The 18,737-nt window shown below is 43.4% G+C and overlaps 1 protein-coding gene across 2 annotated transcripts in view; it reads right to left on the bottom strand.

The window, feature by feature from the left end:
• The window catches only part of PRKAB1 (protein kinase AMP-activated non-catalytic subunit beta 1), a 526,130-nt gene that overhangs the window by 395,013 nt on the left and 112,380 nt on the right, over positions 1 to 18,737 (bottom strand). For both annotated transcript variants that reach the window (XM_044068580.1, XM_044068581.1), the window contains exon 4: positions 15,173 to 15,266. In XM_044068580.1, coding sequence (XP_043924515.1) covers positions 15,173 to 15,266 — 94 coding nt within the window. The remainder of the gene's footprint in view (positions 1 to 15,172; positions 15,267 to 18,737) is intronic.

The following is an 18,737-nucleotide window of genomic DNA, read 5'->3' as shown; positions in this document are numbered from 1 at the left end:
TTTACTAGAAATGCTCAGGAAGAGGCTGGCTGCATAGCCATGCACATCTGCAAACAGACCCTGTAGCTACTTCCCTAAAAGAGGAATCCACAGCATCATAACTGCACTTAACGCATTGTCTTGCTACTTGAGTGGCCTGAGAAAGATTCAGCATTTGTTGCATTGATTCTGCAGTTTGGAGTCCACATAAACTCATTCAAGGACTGAAGTACAGAAATCAAGGACTGAAGTACAGAAATCAAACTGTTAGTCATTTGAGTCTGTTAGTTGCCCTAAAAGCTAGGATAGAGTTGTAGTATACCTTCTTTCCCCACCTATCCATAAGCCATATCTTTGTATGTAGGTACAGTATTTGCACTTGGCAGGAGCTTGGAGAATTTGTCTGAATAAAGATGCTGCAGAAGGGTCAGACAGTATTTCAGGTCAGACACCTAAACCTATCTGGTCTTTTTGGAGATTATGGTTGTCAGAAGCGGACGTAGTGGACTGGAGACTTCCTGGAAAGCCTCAAGTACAGGATGAACTAGGGAAAGGGCAGTAGTGCCCATTCCCAAGAGGCTGTAGTACCAGTCTCATTTGTGTAGACTGCCATTCTAAATGTTTAATCATATTTTGGATAGTTTCTACACAGTAAGCTTCCTCAATAGGGGAATTTGTAGAAAGGGAATACTCAACTGGAGATTTTTCTAGAGTGTAATTAAGAGGAGTCATCTAGAGAGGGGTCCGAATCAATCTTGGTTTTCCTCAGAAAATGCAATAGTTGATTTTGGAAATGTAGCCTGCAGCTATGGAGACCCAAAGATACAGGTTTCTGAGTCATGAACACTTTAACAAACAAGCCCTATGAGAAAAGTCAATCCACCCCTTTTCCCTAGCTGAAGGGGAGGCTCCATGCCCAATTAGTTTTTCCCCCCTCAATGCAACATTCACCTGGATGAAATGCAGAGTTTCACAACCCTGCTATACACCTCTATTAAAAGGACCTGTGATCTCCTTCCCAATTAAATATTTGAGAGATGCTGAGGGCCCACAGAAATGATTCATGGTTCATTGGAAGTATCTACAGTCTAAAGCCTCAGCAGGCATACTTGCGCCTTTCAGGGTCTTTGCAGGAGGCAACAGAGGTAACCAAACATACTACAGGCTCTGTAAGCTTAGCAGGTCTGCCCAAATCGGAAATAGACTGCACATCTATTCTTGGCCTTAAGCTTTTTCTTTGGTAGTAGAGGGATGTCTGGGGAAGCAGATTCCCCCACACTGGATTGGGTCAGTCATTTAAGATGAGTTTCCAGGAAGGTGTTGTGAGCGGAGGAATCAACTTGACAGCTTTGGGAACAAATGACTGAGAAATGGAACAGTACTTGCATACTTCTGGGCCTAGACAGAAAAGGCGCAGTGCGCAAATCCTTGTATGGAATTTTAATACTGCACTCATACTTGCCCTCTTTGCCTGCTAACAGAGGGCAACCAAGAAAAAAGGAAGGTTCCCCAAATGGGGCACTTTGAGAAAGTGATCACATGCAGCAGCAGTACCAACGACCAAACAAATCAGTCCAACAGATTCAAAACCTGCATTCAGAGAGATAAACAGAGGTACACTGTCTTATGTGGACAAAACCTCAGGAAAGTAAAACTCTGGTACACCAGTTGGACATCAGTGGTGACAACCCATAGGTCAGGAATATGACTGCAGTGGTGACAACCCATATGTCTGGAATATGACTGGAATAGGGATTTTAGTCAGGACTTCAATAGCTGCTTGTTACATGAAGTCTGTAGGTTACAGAATGGCAATGGCCATAACTCTCATCTGCATTCCAGAAAGACTTGGTAAAGAGTTACACCCGAATGAAGCAAACCTTGGTGGGTAAATCAGATGCCAATAAGGACTGCAAACCTGACATACCAGCAAGTGTCCTTGGGCCTGTCCAACATTGCTGAAGACTTAATTTTCTTAAAAGCATAAAGTGCCCTCTCTCTATGCAAGGCATCAACTCCTGTAGATGTGGACGGCTGTCAACTTAAAAGGCCTGCATAATGGGCCTTTACCATCTTGTGTCAACTGTGTGTGGAGTAGTTGCACTTCTCCAGGGTATATACCTTTTGAACCAACAGGTTTGTCAGTCTACCACGCAGTGGGACTGTTTGGGAATTTTTTTATATGGGATCCAGCACAGCACCTGCAGGTAGAAGCTTTTCAACATGTCCAAGACATGATTTAGGAAATGTCAGTTTCCTCCTACAAAAATTTCAGGACCAAACTAAGTGAGTCACAGTAAGTACTTCAGAGATTTTCCCCCCTTAACCTGTCATAGCTCCGAGACAAAAGACTGGACCAAAGTAACTGAGCAATTACCAAGATGTAACATATTCCTGTGGCAAAAACTCATGCTGGCAGTCTATTTGTAAAGCAGGTGTGAATCTCTGCACCGGGGAGAACCCAGACCAGATAAAGACATCTGCAGCACTATGGGATTCTGGTTGGCACGGTAGAGGTCTACCAAAGGTTAATTTTAATGTGTCAAAAATACTAGCAGCAATCCATAAAAGGGAAAAACAAGGAGGAGGGGGGTCATCTTTTGATGCCAGTCAAGGAAACTAATCGGTGTCCTAATTGGAGGGCACAAAACTACTGGAAGACATGCACAATAGATGCATACATTCAGCCCTGTAACCATCTTAAAGAATTACTATGAAAATGACATGCTATACTAAGGAAGGCTACAGAATCCAAAATGTTTGCTGAATATCAAACTTTTGGAAAACAGTTCCCAGGAATATCATAAAATTGATTCACAAACATGAAAATACCACAGTTTTCCCACCAGTAGTGTATGTGGGCTCAAGTTTTTCACCAACTACTTTCCCCATTTATTTTTAACCCTTTCTCCTCTGGCAAGTATCCCATGCATTTACTTGGCATATCAGTCTTTTCAAGCACACCACACCCCCCTGGGCTCCCATTAGCAAATGCTTCCTGCCCCACTACACAACTATATACCAGTAGCCCCAACTCATTTCTCTACAAGAAATAAGCCCCTCAGCTTTGTTACTCCCACACACAAGTGCAGGAACCACTTAAAATGCTTATTTCACCCGTGGCCTTTTTGCAAACCTCCTAAGATGCTGTCAATTACCCAGCCCCATGGCTGTTCTACTAGCAGCATAGGCAGGACAATCAGGCTTACTGCTACAGCAGCACGGATAGTATATGGAGCACCAATATGCAAGCAGTATATCATCTGGACAGAAAGTTATGCTTCAGTGGAAGTGCGCATGCACACACACCTCCCAAAGGCAGCCACTGTGGGAGTTTACAATGTTACTGTAGGGTGGTGGGGGATAGGGCCCATTCCTTGGCAACAATGAAATGCTGTACCAGAATCCTCAGTCTCCTCACTGGTACTAGATGTAGGTTAGATTGAGCCTGAGGGACATAAGTTGCTCTGGTAGACCAACTGTGCTAAGGTAGGGAGGAATAAAATGGGGCCAATCATAAAATGAACTGCACTAACATTAGGATGCCTATTAAAATTATAATTTGAAATGTTGGGAGCTGCTACAGTGAGTCCTGAAATATGGAGACCAAATGGCTAAAGATCGGACTTGCATATACCAAGTCCGACGAGCCATTTGTCTGAATAGTCACTTTCTTCACAGGTATGTCAATCTTGAGTTGGTATATACAAGTTCAGCTGGTATAGGGGTTTGCCCCTCCTGCTCTTCCCCTCAACATTTTTGCAATCTTATAGATTTGCTCGTCTCCTTGTTTTGTCTTTTTCTGGCAAGTAGGCACTCAAAATGTCAAGAGACGACATTTCAATAGGGACCCTCAGTAATCACTACACTGATCTGGGTGGCAGGGCAAGTTAATATCAAATACCTACTGCTGTAACGCAGCTCTGAAAAACTAGCCTTTCTGACAAGTTTTCACCTAGTCTGTCAAAGAAGAAATGGGGAAGTCTTCTGTGGCTTAATTTTTAATTACCAGGTAAGGGAACTGATCCTATGGCTCTTTGGCCATGACTCGGGCCGCACAACATTCATAGCTTATTACAGACAGAAAACTTTGTATTTTGCAAGTTTAATACTGTTTGAAAGGTAGTCCCGGATTACATGGACAGCAATTAAAGTCTCATGAGCTAGTACACAAATTACAGCAGCAGCTAACCAGTTATTTTAGCAATCTGGGGTGCCTGCAGCACTTCTGGAATAAAGTGCAAGTTACTACTGCAAACACACGATTCTTTGTGGAAAACTGAATCAGATGAGTAGTCAGCATAACAGTACTGGTACAGTCAGAGCACTTGAAGAAGCATGCCCTACACTAAAAATTGCAGTTTGTTAACCGGGAAAGTCCAATGTAGCCAGTTTTTAATTGAGGCTAGAGGAGAAAAGCTCCAGACAGAAAGACAGCATTATAAAAACATTCAAAAGTAATAACCTATAAAAACATTCAAAAGTAATAACCAAGTACAGCATTTTTAAGATATTTACAACAAAGTAATGCGCAATTAGTACATCATAAATGGAGACAAAAGAATTGTACAATGGTAGAGTTTTGAATAGGATAAAGATGTGTCAGGATTCAGAAAGTATTACCACACGCACAGAGAGACACACGCACAGAGAGACACACGCACAGAGAGACACACGCACAGAGAGACACACGCACAGAGAGACACACGCACAGAGAGACACGCTTTTAAAGGAAGGTAGATTTTGGGTATTTATAATGTGAGGGGGGAAGAGCTTTCCATAACCTAGCAAGGGAGAAGGCTAGCAAGAGTTGCCCTGGTGAATGTAAAGGTTTGTAGAGTTCAAGATGTTTTGATTTGTGGATCTTGGTGCTCTATGAGGCTGGAGGATAGTTTAGATTTCAGGGTTGATTGGAGATTAGCGAGTAGTGGAGCTCCATACAGTAGGGGTGGGGATGAGGTAGGTGGTAGCTAGGTAGTGTCAGACACGAAAAACCATTGAGTTTTTGATGTTTTGTACCATTCAGAGTTTTGTACCATTCAGAGTTTTTGATGTTTTGTTATATTGGTTTGTAGGTGGGTGTCAAAAATTTTAGCTGGTCATCAACAGTATAGAGAAGGATGCTTAGTCAATAGCAGTGTGTCTAGAAGGGGAAAAAATCATTTTGGAATTGGAGGCATTAAGGGCTAGATGGTTGTCAACACCTTAACAGTTACACCAACCCCAAGCAAGAGTGGTCTTAAGTAGTACTCCATTATTTGACTACATATCAGATTTCAGAAGATTAAGTAGAGGGGCAAAATGTTTCTATTTGTTAAAATATCAAGAAAGATGCTCCAGCACAGACTGGTACCCATTTATCATTCAGGTGTACTGCAGCGATACTTGCAATATAGTGTGACTTTCAGTACTGTATTGTTTAACAGTCTGAATAAGAGCAATACTGAGCTAAAAAAAGCAGCATTACTCTTGCGAGACCATATTTAAGCAGTGGGAATAACTTTATGGCCATTACGTTTTTTTGGCTTCTACAGCGAGAAAGTCAGGTTATTTTGTATGGGTCTTTTGAGTTAGAACCTTGCTCATTTGTGTTGTAATGCAGTGCAAGGCATGAATGAATTGATCTGGTATAATACAGCTATTTTTTGGTTTATGGTAGGGGGATTTTTGACAGCAGCAGGAGCAATGTTTTTTTTTTTGGCTTGACCCGAAGGACCTTTGATGGCTTCCTTAAAATTAACCCAACTGGTCTATTTTTTCTGTTGGAAAGAGCTGGGTATTCCTTGGATACGCGAAGCCTACAGCACATTCATTCCAGCCAAGAGCTCCCATCAGGCCTACATTCCCCAAGCAAAACTTGGGGGAGGGGGGGGGGGGAGTGGATCAGCTAGTCTTCCTTTGGGCACCCCCCCCCCCCACCAGCAGCTCCTCCAAGCACACACTCATGCCTCCCAATAATTGTGCAACTGTAAACCAGTTTCCCCTCAACTGCTTAGTGAAAATGCAATACAACAAAAACAGGCTCTGCAGTCTCCTGTCACTACGTGAGCACCTAGTGCTCCTGTCAGGTTATCACCCATGTGGCGAGCCAAAGCCACTTCACTCCTTACAGGGTGGGGACAGAAGGCAGCAGCTAATCACTCCCACTGCCCAGTCGGCTCCTACAAACAAAACTGTCTAATGGAACTCAGGCCAGATGTGGGATAGTCAGGGCCTTCTCCCTCTATGACACATAACTGGCTTTGCTATTAATGTGTTAATCTTAGGGCTATGCTGAAAATTTTGAATAATTTTGAGCATTAAATAACCAGGTCCATGCTGAAGTCATTATGCAAAGCTATACCTGCAAGGAGTTAAGTGTCATCTACACATTAGTTTGTGGAACAGCTGTAGGCAGTACACTGGTAACAGCGGTGACACTAGCATTAATCCATGTGGTACTAGTTTGTGTGCAGTCACCTATAAAAGCAAGGGTGTCACAAAATTATGCAAAAGGTATTTCAGAAGCTCTCTATTTCGGATCCGGAATACTGTTTCTGCACGTTTACCTTGGTCCACATTATACTCATCCAAGTATACAGTAAACTGTGAAAAGTACAGTTTTGTACCTACCATAAATGTAGATGTCCGATAGATATGCAACTGCAGTCCTGACATATGGGTTGTCCTGCCTCAGGCAGCCCTTCGGTAGGCCGGATTCCGAAGTCTGGGTCCGGTGTCGGCTGATGTCGCCTCCTCCCCGACGTCAGAGCGGCTGGGGTATAAAGGCATCAGCAGACGCCATCATCTTCAGTGTTTCTTGCCCCAGATGCCAGGTGCCCTCCAAGGAAGGCTAAATTTTGTGAATGGATAAACAAAAAATCCAGACATGCACAACAGTAATAAACAGATACACCATAACAGATATCCCCAGCTTATAGGAAAGGGGGGGGGTGGACCCAAGGGAAAAAGCAGAGGGGTAGGAGGGAGGGAAAACCTGACTGCAGTTGCATATCTATCGGACATCTACATTTATGCTAGGTACAAAACTGTACTATGTCCTTCAAGAATGCAACTGCAGTCCTGGCATATGGGTTGGAATACCATAGCCAAGCTGGGGGTGGTAGGACTAAGAGATGGTGTAGCTAGAAGGCCCTGCAGGACTGCCGAAGCAGAGCCTGCTTGGGATCTGGAGTATAATGGCAGGTTGTAGTGTTTGGTAAATGTATGCACGGAGCTCCATATAGCAGCCTCTAGAATATCTGTTGTAGCCACTCCTCTTAGAAAGGCTGTGGATGTGGCCATAGCTCTGGTGGAGTGTGGTCTAATATTAGCTGGCACACTTTTTCCATGGAAAGAGTAACAGAATCTGATGCAGTGTCCAATCCATTTTGAGATGGTTTGCTTGGTGACTGCCTTTCCTTGTGCTCCAGCAGCATAGGCTACAAACAGTTGGTCAGACTTCCTGGTAGACTTTGTTCTGTCCAAGTAGTAGCGTAGTTGTCTGTGAACGTCTAACGTATGCAACAGCTTTTCTCCTTTGTTTTGAGGGTTAGGAAAGAAAGTAGGCAGGTGAATTGCTTTGTTTAGAGATACTCTGGATATCACCTTAGGCATGAAGGAAGGATTGGTCCCAAGAGAAACTCTGTCCTGATGAAAGATGAGAAAAGGAGGGACTGCCATGAGGGCCTGTATCTCTTCTTGCTGAGGTGACTGCAAACAGGAAAACCATTTTCCAAGAGAGAAATTGCATTTCTGAAGATGCTGCTGGTTCAAAAGGGAGGAAGAGTTAATTTTTCCAAGACGTAATTGAGGTCCCATGCCGGAATTGGTTGTTTCCTTGGAGGTTTGATATTCTTTATACCCCTTAGAAACCGTCTTCGCAAGGGATGCGAAAACACAGGTGGATCACAGTTGTAATGTGCCGAGATAGCTGAAGCGTGGATTTTGATGGAAGAGTATGAGAGGCCACTGTGAAACATTTCTGCCAAGTATTCTAATATCAGAGGTATGTTCATCAGTGATGCATCCTGGCCCTTGACATTCCAGATGAATCTCTTCCATTTAGCCGAATAGGTTTTTCTGGTGGAAGGTCTGCGTGCCTCCAACAAAATTTCCTGAACTTTTTGGAGAGGGAGTCATGGATCCCAGTCATGGAACTCTCCAAGCTGTCAGCTTTAAGGTTTGCAGATTCTGATGAACAGTTTTGTAGTTGTGCAGGAGCTGAGGCCATTGAGGCAGGGGCCACGGTTTGGTGTGAGTTATGCTCAGTAGCAGTGGATACCAGTGTTGCCTTGGCCAGTCTGGAGCTATCAAGATTCCTCTTGGTTGTTCTGCCTTGATCTTCAGTAACACCTTGGAGAGTAAAGGTAGGGGAGAGAGAATGCATAAATTGTTAGGGCATTCCAGCTGAAGGAAAGAGCATCCGTTTTCCAAGCTAGAGGATGGTGTATCCTTGTGCAAAACCTTTCCAGATGATGATTGAGATGAGATGCAAAGAGGTCTATGTCTGGTCTTCCCCATGCAGTTATTTGTGAGAAAATGCGTGGGTGTAGCATCCATTCGTGTGGATCCAAGACATTTCGGCTCAACCTGTCTGCCAGAACATTGTCCTTGCCCGGAACAAACTGGGATTACAAGGAGATGTTCAGTTTCAGGGACTTTTCCCAAAGCGTCATTGTTAGTCTGCAGAGGGGGTAGGAGCGAGTGCCCCCTTGTTTATGTACCACATGACAGTGGTGTTGTCTGTCCTTAGTAGATGATCTTGCTGAAGAGATTTTCCAAAGGCTTCTATTGCATGTATCACTGCCAACATCTTTTTGATTTATGTGCTGATGCATTTCCATGGGAGTCCATTGCCCTTGAATGCATCTGCCGTCCATGTGCGCCCCCCATCCATGGTCTGAGGTGTCTGTTGTAATAGTTTGACTTGTTGGAGCTTTGTTGAAAAGCATGCCTTCGTTTAAGTGACTTGCTTGAGCCCACCATAAAAATTCCCTTTGCAGGCATAGTATGAGTGGAATTGTGTTCTATGTTGTGGCTGTGTTGAGACCACAAGCTTTTGAGGTACCATTGTAGTTCTCTCATGTGTAGTCTTGCCAGAGGGATTAGAAGAATGCAAGATGCCATGAACCCCAGGGCCTGCAGGGTCTTCCTTGTGGTCAGGTGGGTTAGTTTTGCTAGGCCTTTGAAGTAGTCTGTTAAATGCTCTTGTTTCTCCTCTGTGAGGAAGGCCATTTGTAGCTGTGTGTTCAGCTTTGCTCCTAGAAAAATAATCTCTTGGGATGGCAGTAGTCTTGATTTTTGAATGTTGACTGTGTATCCCAAAGCCTGTAGCAACTGAATGACATAATCCAAGTGTTTTATCAAGGTTTGTTTGCTGTCTGCTTGTATGAGGCAGTCGTCCAGGTAAGGGTATATTTGAATCCCCTGGAGTCTGCAATGTGCCACTACTGATGCCAGGCATTTCGTGAATACTCTGGGCACAGTAGATAAGCCAAATGGCAATGCTGAGAATTGATAGTGCTCTGTTCCTGCAAGAAATCTGAGGTATCTTCTGCAACTGTCTGATAGGGACATGCAGGTATGCCTCCTTGAGGTCCAGCGTAACCAGCCAAGACCCTTTGCCCAGCATGGGAAGAAGTTGCTGTAACGTCAGCATCTTGAATTTTGGCACCATGAGAAAAGTATTTAGAGTGGACAAGTCCAAAATAGGCCTCCATTGCTTTTCTTTGAACAAAGAGTAAAATCCCTGGCCTTGTTCCCGAGGAGGAATCTTCTCTATTGTTTTTATTTGTAACCGCTTTGAGACTTCTCTGAGTGCCTCTGCCCTTTGATTTTGTGGCAGGTTTGGCATGCCTTGTCCTGTTGGTAAAGTATGGAAGTGGAACCTGTAACCTCTGTCTATTATGTCCAGAATCCAATTGTCCTGTGTTATAAAGTGCCAGTTCTTTGAGAATAGAGATAATTTCCCCCCCTAGAGGTAGAGCCTTGGTAGGCGGAGTGAAAGGTAAGTCATTGTGATTGTCCCTGTGGTGCAGGTGAACTACCTGTGCCACTTCTCTGATTTTGAGGTTGCCATTGGCGGCCCCTGTAGGAGCCTCTGTATTGCCCTCTACCTCGTGCACGCCTGTTCTTTCCCCTTTGAAACTTGTCTGTGTCTGGAAAGGACCAATTCTTTGAAGGCCAATTCCTGCTGAAACTTGTCTGAGTCTGGAAAGGACCAATTCTTTGAAGGCCAATTCCTGCTGAATCTGGGAGGCTGAACCTGGAGGAAATCCTTTACTGTCTGTACTGATTTTGCCTTCTCCTCAATAGATTTCAACACATCCTGAGCATTAGCACCAAAAAGCTTCTGTTTATCCAGAGGTGCATCCAGTAGCTTTACTTTAACATGATCCGGCAGTGGCTGCTCTTTCAACCAAGCACGTCTACGGATAACAGCCCCCGTCATAGCTGCCCTACATGAAGCCTCCAATGCATCATAACTACACTGAAGAAAATAGTTGCTAACCTGCTGAGTGTTATGAACTAAATCCTGCAATGCCTTTCTATCTATAGGCTCAGGAGAGGCTAGCTTTCTGCAAATCATCCAGTAAATAGTCCTGGTACTGAAACATATGAAAAAGGCAGTTAAGTGACCTCATGGCAAGGGTGGTAGAGGTATAAACTTTTTTACCCCATCTCTCCAGGGACCTTGCTTCCCTGTCTGCAGGCAGTGGGTTTTTGGCTGAGGAGGTAGCCACTCCTTTGGGGCCCTGTGAAATAGTTTCTAGATCCACAGAGTGGGCCTTAAAGAGATGCTTGTGAGTGTCAGGGACCCTGTAATATCTGTCCGGCTTGACAGGAGCAGGAGGGAGAGAATCAGGGGAAGCACTGGAGTCTGAGTATACATCATCCAGGACCCCCAAAACTTGAGGTATAGCCAAAGGTCTGTGCTGGGGTAACTTGAGGAAGGTACGAAGCCTTTTCCTAGAATCAGAAAATTCCTGACCCTGCCATGTTCCCTCATGGAGTGGAGGACTTCACCGAAAGAGAAATCCTTCGGAGGAGAGGCAGAGGGAATTGATTCCTCAGCATCAGAGTCCTCATAGGCCTGGAAGGATTCTTATTGGATATCTGAATGTTCTGAATCCCCAGAGGCTTCATCTGAAGAGAGGTTATCTGCCTGCTCAGTTCTAGGCCTTTTTTCTGCAGGTAGCCGAGAACCTCTGTCTGGGTGGGGCTGAGACCCCCTGATAAGAGAGATTAGATCTGCAGCAAGAGACATGATCTGTTTATCAGACGAGGGGCCTGTGAGGTAGGTTTAGGATGGGCCTTGGCCTGGCTGGCAGCCTTAGCACATGCAAAGGCCTTGATGGACATGGAAACAGGAGGCCTAGCTGCCCCACGTGCAGGGGTAACCTTGTCCACAGGAATGGTGTCAGGTAGATCGAGAACTTTGGTTTCTGGAGGAAAATCAACAACCGGCACCGGAGTAGTCTCCGAGACCGAAGAGTGTGTTAACGTGGTGTCGTCGGCCTGGAGCGGTTGAATGATTGCTTCCATAGGGGCCGGAGCACTCTGAGGGCTTAGGCGTAGTATCGGTGGAAGACGCGGGCCGAGGTATCGGTCCCAGTCCTTGCGTTTCTTGGTAGTTCGTGCTGTTGGTTGTTCCGACGGCATGATGAAAGCGAAGGATTCGCCAAAAAAGTCTTCGGCAAATTCTGCCCGGCGCCTGAGAGTGCGCTTATTAAAGCGAGCACAGGCAGCACAGGCCGAGATGTCGTGGTCTGAGCCCAGGCAAGGGAGGCAGTAAGAATGGAAGTCCTTATGAGGTATTTGTTTACCACAAGACAAACAATTATTAACTTTCTCAATTTGTTCTGACATCGGCTGAGACCAGAAAAAATGTTCCCCAACGGTGTACTTAGCTTTTAGATTACTTCAGTAACTGAAAACACAGGAGCTGACCGACCGGCACTTGCGAACTGCTTCGGGCACCGCGCGGCAAGAAAGACTGAAGATGGCGTCGGCTGATGCCTTTATACCCCAGCCGCTCTGACGTCGGGGAGGAGGCAACATCAGCCGACGCCGGACCCAGACTTTGGAATCCGGCCGACTGAAGGGCTGCCCGAGGCAGGACAACCCATATGTCAGGACTGCAGTTGCATTCTTGAAGGACATCTGTGATAAAGTGTGCTGTAGTGTGGTCAGAAGCAAAGTTTCTCGTCTGTTAATACAAGATTTTACTACACACTAAATATTGGTTGATAAATGCTCCTTTCAGGCATTTAAGTGGGCATAGTTCAGCAACAGGTTTAAAATCAGGGTGTGTAGATAGTGATGGGAATGCTGAATTTTGTTCAACTAGCTTGTTTGACACTACATGGTATATTTATAATCAGAGCTGTACGTAAATTACTAGAACACAATTTCTACAGGTGATGTTATATCATGTATCCAAAGCTACTGCAGATGGAAGTCTGGGCTGCACACAGTCTTAGCAGCATGTTTATTTAGGTTTTAACCAATGTTTCAGAATAGCATGAAATAGTTCATTATGTTATGGAGAGGAGTCTTCATCAAGTCCTGGTGGTTTGAACAGTTAAGTTTTTTGGGTGAGGCAGCTGAGACTGATGTTTTTTGTTTCACCTATTTTGCTGAAAAGTTTGTATGGCAATTTTTGGGAATCATTTGGTTGTACTCTGCTGTTTCACCACCTGCCAAAGTTAAGAGGTCTTAGATACAGTTTATGTCCAATATTTCACTTTGCCTTCATTCTTTTAATGTGTTTTAAGTGTTTGTTTCAATTACCCCTCCCCATTATTTGGGAATTGTCCCTTGATAAGTTTCCTGAGATTTGTGACCAATTGGGTTGATTACCCTGCACTCTCTGTCCCATATACTGTCTTGTGACAGGATAATTTTGCAGAAAGTGGATAAAAATGTTCCTCATTGAGATTCTCAGCTCTAAGTTGACTTCAGCCCCAATTCTTATAACCCATTTCAGTTCTGATCTTGCTGCTATCTTACTAGAACCAGTCACTCACTCAAATATGTGCCCTTTTCAAAAGTAGGAAGCAACTACCAAATAAAATTCATAATTAACTTTATGTATCTTGTTGGCTAATTAGGAAAGGTCTAGTGTCAAACATTCACCCAAACCTTTATTTATTACTCAAAATCTCAATGACTTGACAATCAGCTGGGATTTGTTTCAAATCTGAACTGCACCTCAATAGTGAAGCTGAGCTAGAACTAACAGGAGTTGCTTTTAAGTGTTCGGTGATCTAATATAGACCAGATGTCACAATATAGTACTTGAGCATAGAAAATCAAATATTGTATTTGCTGCTCAAACAAACCCCAAAGAAGGGGCATGTGGTTCGACTTAACAGATCTGTGCTCACTATATAGTACCTACAAAGCTGATCAGTCCAAGAGCCAGGTGGTTCAACCAGTACTATGAACCAGCACCCCACCATCTCAGCTCTTCAAAAAAAAAAAAACATGGACAAACCAGGTGGCCAGATGCATGAAATGCCCCCTCAGGCCCTCTTTGTTCCCTGCCCTAACCCCCCTTTAACATATTTAAAAAAAAAAAATAGTTAAACTGCAGCAAACTACAGTTTATACCCTGCCTGTATGAAGCACTACAGCACTCATGTTTTAGCTTAAAATGTTTTTAAACTGTAGCAAATTGCTTAAACCACACACAGAGCGCTACAGTACTCCAGTTTCACTACAAAAACAAAATACTGGCTTTTAAGGGTCAGTATTGCATTAAAGAGCAACTGGGATCAGCTGACTGCACCCCCTCATTGTGCCAGAAGGCTATGCTACTGGATGAGCTTTCCCACCAAGGGGCTTTTGCTCAGAAGAGTGCACACTAGAGACTCATGCCCATGAAGATCCAGGCTTGTGTTGCTGTGGCTCTCATGGAACTATTCACCAACAGAACAGGTTTTATAACTACCAAGCTCTAGGCAATGGCAAACAGTCCAGACAAAACTGTAGAACTGTAACAATGTTAATGTGGATACCATCTGCCATTATGGCCATTTAACCATTTCAAATGCATCTGCAACTATGCAAATTCCACACAGCTGAACTGCATACATGTCCATTTAAAGTCTGAGAAATGGGACTATGACTCAGATAGTGAAGTGCAACTCTAGAGCTGGGGTACTTCAGTATATCCCTCAATTCAGAGGGGCAATGGATTTGAGTAAGCATGCGACTGTGCAGGGGACAACTTCCCCATGTCAAATGTGCAAGCCTTCTTGCTAACACAAACAGTGACATCACAAAATCAGACTTTAGATAAACAGCTTAATTTTATGAGTAGGACTCTCCATATCGGATCTTGTGCCTCTAATATGACGACAAGACATATACCCAATGTAGCACTGTAATAAGAAGTGTTCCACTTCCACACATGGAGCTTTATAAAGAGCTGGTTCATAGGTTGGTACTAGGCTATCAGCCCTAAGGCCTATACAAGCCTAGCCATAACAACTCCCTGGCTATTTCTTCCCACACCATTTACTTCCCTGGACCCCTGTCTAGCACGGTGACCGACGTGATCCCCGGGGTGAATTTCCTTTCTCCCATCCAATCGTCAAGGTTCCTTTTGAAGAGGGCCAAAGAGGCACTCCGCTTGACATGTATGGGCAATCTATTCCAGAGTCTGGGGAGTCTCTGGGTCTGGAACCTTATCCCTCCAGCATGTTTTGTTTTTTGGGATAAGGTTTAGATCCCTGGAGCATGTGGCTGAGGGACTGCGATTTCTTTAACTGTAGCATGTCCAACAGCTCTGGGTTTGACATGGCCTTGTATGTTAAGCAGAAATCACCTCTGAGCAGACGATATGCAACAGATAAAAATATTGCTTTTTTTCTAGTGATATGTCCAAGAGTAACAAGTCAGCTTTAGCAGGTTGACCAACTATCAGAATAAAAGTCATACAAAATTAACATATGCAAACAAAACACTGGGCAGACAGTGCTTCACAGAAGTTTTGCACTGTACTCCACTTTACATAATGGGTGGTGTATATATGCAGTGGGAAGAGAGCTCTGAAGAGAAGCAAGTTCACTTAATTAAAAATGGGAAGTGGTGGAATCTAGGTTGCAGATTCAATTTTTTTTTTCAAATGTGTCCATTTGTCACATTTGCAGTGGGTCGGAGTACAGATCTACCATAAAGTGATACAATTAAAATGTTAACTTACTTCAGAAGGATCATGTGTCCACTGCCCATCTACGTAGAACTTGTACTGGTGTTCCCCTTCTGGCAGATCCAATATAGCCACAAAGTTATTTTGGCTAAAAGAAATGAAACAAATTAAACTGGAATGTCTAACATTTGTCAAATCAATCCTGTTAGTTTGTTAAAACCTCCTCTTCCCCTTCAGTAAAAATATCACAAGTCTTACCTCAATAAACAAGTGTAAATACTGCATGTGTTACATCTCTCAGATCCATTCAGCCATCAGACTGGAGGAAGGTCCATTAACCTCCTGCTACAAAATTTCTACTAGGAATCAACGCTGACAGCATACTTTAAAAAACATCCTTTACCACTGTAAATCTCAGTATTGCAATTTGATACCCATTATATACAGTCTTGTACACCTCAAGCATGCCTCAGGTGCACTGTGTACAATTTCAATACCTTGGCTGAACCTGAAAATGGCCCAACATCAGTTTTCTACCCTAGTTAACAAGTGTGCAAGTTATTAATGCAATTACTTGCAAATTTATAAAAACATTGCAAGACAAACTACACATTCCACAACCTTGGCCATATTGTTCTTACTGTCCAGATTTACATCCACCTTTTCTTCCAAATAATGACAATGCAAGGTTGGGAGTGTGGCCTAATGGTTAAGGTGTTTGCCTTACAAACACAACGTGCAGGGTTTGAGTCTCACAAGGGATAATTGGCTAGGCTTAAAATGGCTCACAAGGGCAGTTAGCCTAGTACTAACCTATGAATCTATATGAAGTACTGCAATCCTCTATTAGAAAGCAGAAAAATCTGGAAGTCCATTCTCATTCTCTGATAAGCAGATACTTCTGGGCCTTCATTTAACAAATGAAGTTAATGTATGCAGTAAATCAATACAGATTAGAAAGCAGAAAAATCTGGAAGTCCATTCTCATTCTCTGATAAGCAGATACTTCTGGGCCTTCATTTAACAAATGAAGTTAATGTATGCAGCAAATCAATACAGACTACCACCATCACCACCTCCTACTGTAAGCACATTACTTTGACAATAGTGGTAACCAAAATCCCCAGAGTTACGTTGGTACAGAGCTCTACATCCTGCCAGTCTTCTACTGGGCACACACGTTAATTTACACTCATTAGAATCTTATTCTATTCTGCAGTTTGTATTAAGTCCCTTTTGTATTTGTCCAATTTTCCAGAATAGGAGTTCATTCCCACTGTGACTGGTAATGGCTCTACTGAACATGGGGCTAGAGATGCTATAGATACATGACAACTATAAAGGGTTCTGCTCCACCGTTTGTCATCTATGACAGGTGGATCAAGGTGTCCCTGCAAGTTTTGGGAGGTAGGATATCAATGAAACTGGAGAAGCCATCCTGTCTGAATTAACATCTAGGTGAGGTCTGCATGAAGGTGAAACTATGAATTTAGTGTAGAAGAAAAATAGTCAAAGTGAGCCACGTGTCTGAACCAGAAGGGGGTTACAAGAATGATAAGTCTCAGAAGAAACAGGGAGAACTGTAAAGGAGCTGGTCACTTTTTTGGTTAGTGATGGGCTACATATCTGGCCTGGTACCCTGAAGCTGGCAAAGAAAAACAGCCACTGTTGGTTTTAAATGCACTTTGGGGGCACTACGTGATGCAGTGTAAGATTCTTCTTGTAACACTTGTCTTAACAGACCACCTGGAAAGAAATGCTCTCCTAATCTGTATTGCTATCAGAACTGCTGTGTGACAGACTACTAAACACCGCACCTCCTGACATGTAGCTCGTCAAAAGCTGCCCCCCCCATCTAACCCAGAAGAAAGGCTTAACCGCTTTAACAAGAAAAAAAAAAAAAGAAGAGTGTACTGAACAGGAATAAATTCCCCCCAGCTAGCTGATGTACCACATCACAACCAAACTAAAAGTCCGTGAAAAAAAGACCCAACTGAATGGAAGCAACTTCAAGGTACATCCTAGGACGCGAGAGATTTAAATGGTTAGAGAAAAAAAGGGGCCAGTACAAACAGGCTGCATCCAAACTTAATCTTTTATTGTGCCATCTTATAAAATGTCAAATCGGTTTCCACACACAGACACACACACACACACAGACACACACAGACACACAGACACACACAGACACACAGACACACAGACACACAGACACACACAGACACACACAGACACACACACAGACACACAGACACACACAGACACACACAGACACACACAGACACACACAGACACACACAGACACACACAGACACACACAGACACACACAGACACACACAGACACACACAGACACACACAGACACACACAGACACACACACAGACACACACAGACACACACAGACACACACAGACACACACACACACACACAGACACACACAGACACACACAGACACACACACACATTCCATTATAAGAACGAAAGTTCACTACTTCGAACTTGTAATATGAAGCCTCACTTCAGTTTCGTTAGTGAACCTTTGCAGAACTTTTGCGCAAGTACACTTCACTGAAAACGCAAAAAAAATGCAGCACAGTGGTGGACAAAAAAACAAGCTATGTCCTCCACTGTGGTGCGATAGGCACGGACCTTAGGGTTAGGGCACGGGTAAGGGGATAGTTAAAGCTATCCCCTTACCCTAAGGTTCGTGACCATCGCACCATAGTGGAGGACATTGCTCATTCCATGCACCATTTCGAATTAGTGAAAATTCGATGTAGTGTATGGAACACACAAACTCCTGTGATGTCATTTCTGCTATAATTTAAAAATCATTAAAACCAGGTGTGAACAATGATCCTCATTTCTTTTCCATATAGTTGAGTATAGAATCCATACCCCATTTGCATACTTTATCCAATATCCTATCAATAATTGTAAAAGTAAACTTAGCAGACTGGTGTAACTGACAATGTCTATATAATGCATTGGTGATGCATTTCAAATATCACTTAGATGTTCAGATATTCTAAGACGAAGGGGTCTAGATGTTTGTCCTACATAAAATGAGTGGCAGTGGCAACAGGCTAGATAGATTACCCAGATTACCCAATCTGATCCACAACTGATGTCATAAACCTGAAATTGTATTGTGGCTAGAAAATGGTCTTTGATCTCAATACCATTTTACAGGGGTTGGATCTCAATACCATTTTACAGGGGTTATGTGCGGACAAAAATGACATTCAAGTCTTTGGTCTAAAAGGACACAATGATTGGAAAACAGTGGAGAATATGGATCCAGTTAACTGCTGTAATATACTGTTCAAAAAATGGGTACATTAATGAAAAATCTACGAACCCAGATATGGCACCTGAAGCTATTTAGGGCCTACCAAAGTAATATTACTCCTAGAGGCCTAAGGGTGAGAATTCACCCATTGGTGGGAAAATTGGATGATACTTTGGTTCAAGAGTGGGGTGTGGCTCAGCAAAATGCTTCCTTAGCCTTTGTAAATATCTTTTCAGCGTATTATGAATGCATTATAGAAGAAATCAATGAGGTTAAAATGGAAAGTGAGGAAGTAAAGTAGGAGGGGCAGCCACACTATGCTGGC

This window comes from Protopterus annectens, chromosome 4.part0 (genome assembly GCF_019279795.1).
Source record: "Protopterus annectens isolate FY-2018-M chromosome 4.part0, PAN1.0, whole genome shotgun sequence".
Lineage (NCBI taxonomy): Eukaryota > Metazoa > Chordata > Ceratodontiformes > Protopteridae > Protopterus > Protopterus annectens.
This window is presented reverse-complemented; position numbering and strand designations above follow the sequence as displayed.